The sequence below is a fragment of the Amphimedon queenslandica genome, unplaced genomic scaffold (genome assembly GCF_000090795.2).
Source record: "Amphimedon queenslandica unplaced genomic scaffold, v1.1 AMPQUscaffold_5992_Cont22046, whole genome shotgun sequence".
NCBI classification, from domain to species: Eukaryota; Metazoa; Porifera; class Demospongiae; order Haplosclerida; family Niphatidae; genus Amphimedon; species Amphimedon queenslandica.
This window is the reverse complement of record NW_003553713.1, coordinates 1-1,783: the sequence shown is the minus strand read 5'-3', so window position 1 is coordinate 1,783 and position 1,783 is coordinate 1. Positions and strand designations below refer to the sequence as shown.

Here is a 1,783-nt window from a genome sequence, read left to right as displayed (position 1 = left end):
TGATCACTTCTTCAGGTGTAACACGTCCAACAGACCCTTTTGTGTACAAGCGGCAAAAACCCCATCTCTGGGTCTCTGGTCGTAGAACACAGGCATTTTAGGCAGCATATCTTTCCTACATTCTTTATCAGTGGTTAGTTCAATGTATGGAGGAACTTCATTAAGAGCTACTGAGTCTTTGATTCGTAAGAGATAAGCAACATAAGTCTCAGGGGGTAGTATGTCCTCTCTTACCCAACCCACTTGCTTCCATTTAGATACTTTTAAGCAATGGAATCCCCTGTCCTTATTATAACTGTCACTACTAGTTTGTGGTATCCTTGCATACAAGTTTAGTTTTTCCTCTTTAATGGCATCGTGGTGCATAGAAATTATAACTATTTGAGGACCAAAGTGTTTCCTAGAATCAAAAAATACAGTTCTTCGAATCTGCATGTAGAGAGAAAGAGAAAGGAAATACATGACAGTAAACTGAAGTGAACTAAGTAAACATGTAAAATACACATGTCAGCCTTTCGTGATGCATTAGTGTATCTGGCATATCATGTTATGATGACAAAATTCAATGTATGTAAATTATGTTTTTCTCTAATGATAATAATGAGAAACCACAAGGGAATTAAAGTCTATCTTGAGTTCCATCAATTTAGCACTTAAACTTGCTAAATTCATTACAGACTGTTCACAGTCTACATGTACACATATCTACATGTCTACGATTATCTAATTAAAGTTTGAACAAGTTGGTGTAAAATAAGCATGTATGTTGGCACAACTGCCTTTGGGGCTTGTTTATTTTAAATCTCTTACCAGATGTGATGAGCATTAAGTTAAACTTACTATTGTCATCTTTTCTGGATCCAAGTCTATCCAGAGGTCACTGTGGCTTGATGGATGATCAGGAGAAATTTTTTGGGATAGGGAACCAGGACTGACGGCCTTCTTTTGATGCGCATAAACAACTGGATCTATCACTGGTAGCTGCTGTTGTCTCCTTGTTGTTTGCGGATCCAGGTGACGCCATAAGGGTACCAATAATATCACAAAAAGCAGGAGGAAAATAGCGAAGAGGATGAATCTCCTTGTACACCTGTCTATCTGCTGCATAATAGATGAAAGTAAACTAACTAGATCTACTAGATAGATAGTAGATCTAGTACAATAGTAACTGCTGTAGCTACAAAAGGTCGTACTGTACTCGTCTCGTACAGCTGCGGCGGCCGGCGGGGCCGTACCATACTACGTACGTAGTCTATGGTTAGAGTATATAGGCGTGGCAAGAGGAGTGGTTCGACTTGAAATAAAAATGGGGGAAAGAAAAGTATTAAATGTAAGCTTTAATAGATTATGTTTAGACCCACTTTACTTCTTAATTCTCTATGTATTCCATATTATATTTTTTTAAATTTCTTGTCTCTCTAGAAATACTATCCTCCTGATTTAGAGAATTTCAAACTACCCAAGCTAAACCCAAACCGCTGTAAACAGTATGTCGTTCGATTAATGATACCATTTACCATGAGATGCAAGACGTGTGGTAATCACATATATCACGGAAAGAAATTCAACGCGAGGAAGGAGACAGTCGAGGGTGAGAAGTACCTTGGTATGCCAATCTTTCGATTCTACATACGCTGTCCTGTGTGCCTCTCAGAGATATCATTCAAAGTAATTTTAATTCATTATTTAATGGCTTGAACATGTTCATTGCCAGTAGCACTATTTTTTGTAATTAATTTAATTTAATTTTGTTTTTGTTGGAATTAAAATCGAGACATTTTTC

The 1,783-nt window shown here is 37.3% G+C and overlaps 2 protein-coding genes across 2 annotated transcripts; one reads left to right on the top strand and one right to left on the bottom strand.

Moving 5' to 3' along the window:
- Window positions 1-3: 3 nt before the first annotated feature.
- LOC109592205 (uncharacterized) lies at window positions 4-1,192 on the bottom strand. The gene is made up of 2 exons (XM_020007723.1): window positions 841-1,192; window positions 4-429 (listed from the first exon to the last, which is right to left on the bottom strand). Exons 1-2 carry the CDS (start codon window positions 1,105-1,107, stop codon window positions 4-6), a joined length of 693 nt encoding a protein of 230 aa, XP_019863282.1. The 5' UTR covers window positions 1,108-1,192.
- Window positions 1,193-1,280: 88 nt separating this feature from the next.
- Window positions 1,281-1,668, top strand: LOC109592204 (coiled-coil domain-containing protein 94-like; the record flags this gene model as incomplete). Its single annotated transcript, XM_020007722.1, has 2 exons — window positions 1,281-1,330; window positions 1,423-1,668. Coding segments are annotated over exons 1-2 (270 nt in total), but the record flags the coding sequence as incomplete, so codon positions are not given.
- Between the last annotated feature and the right edge of the window lie 115 nt (window positions 1,669-1,783).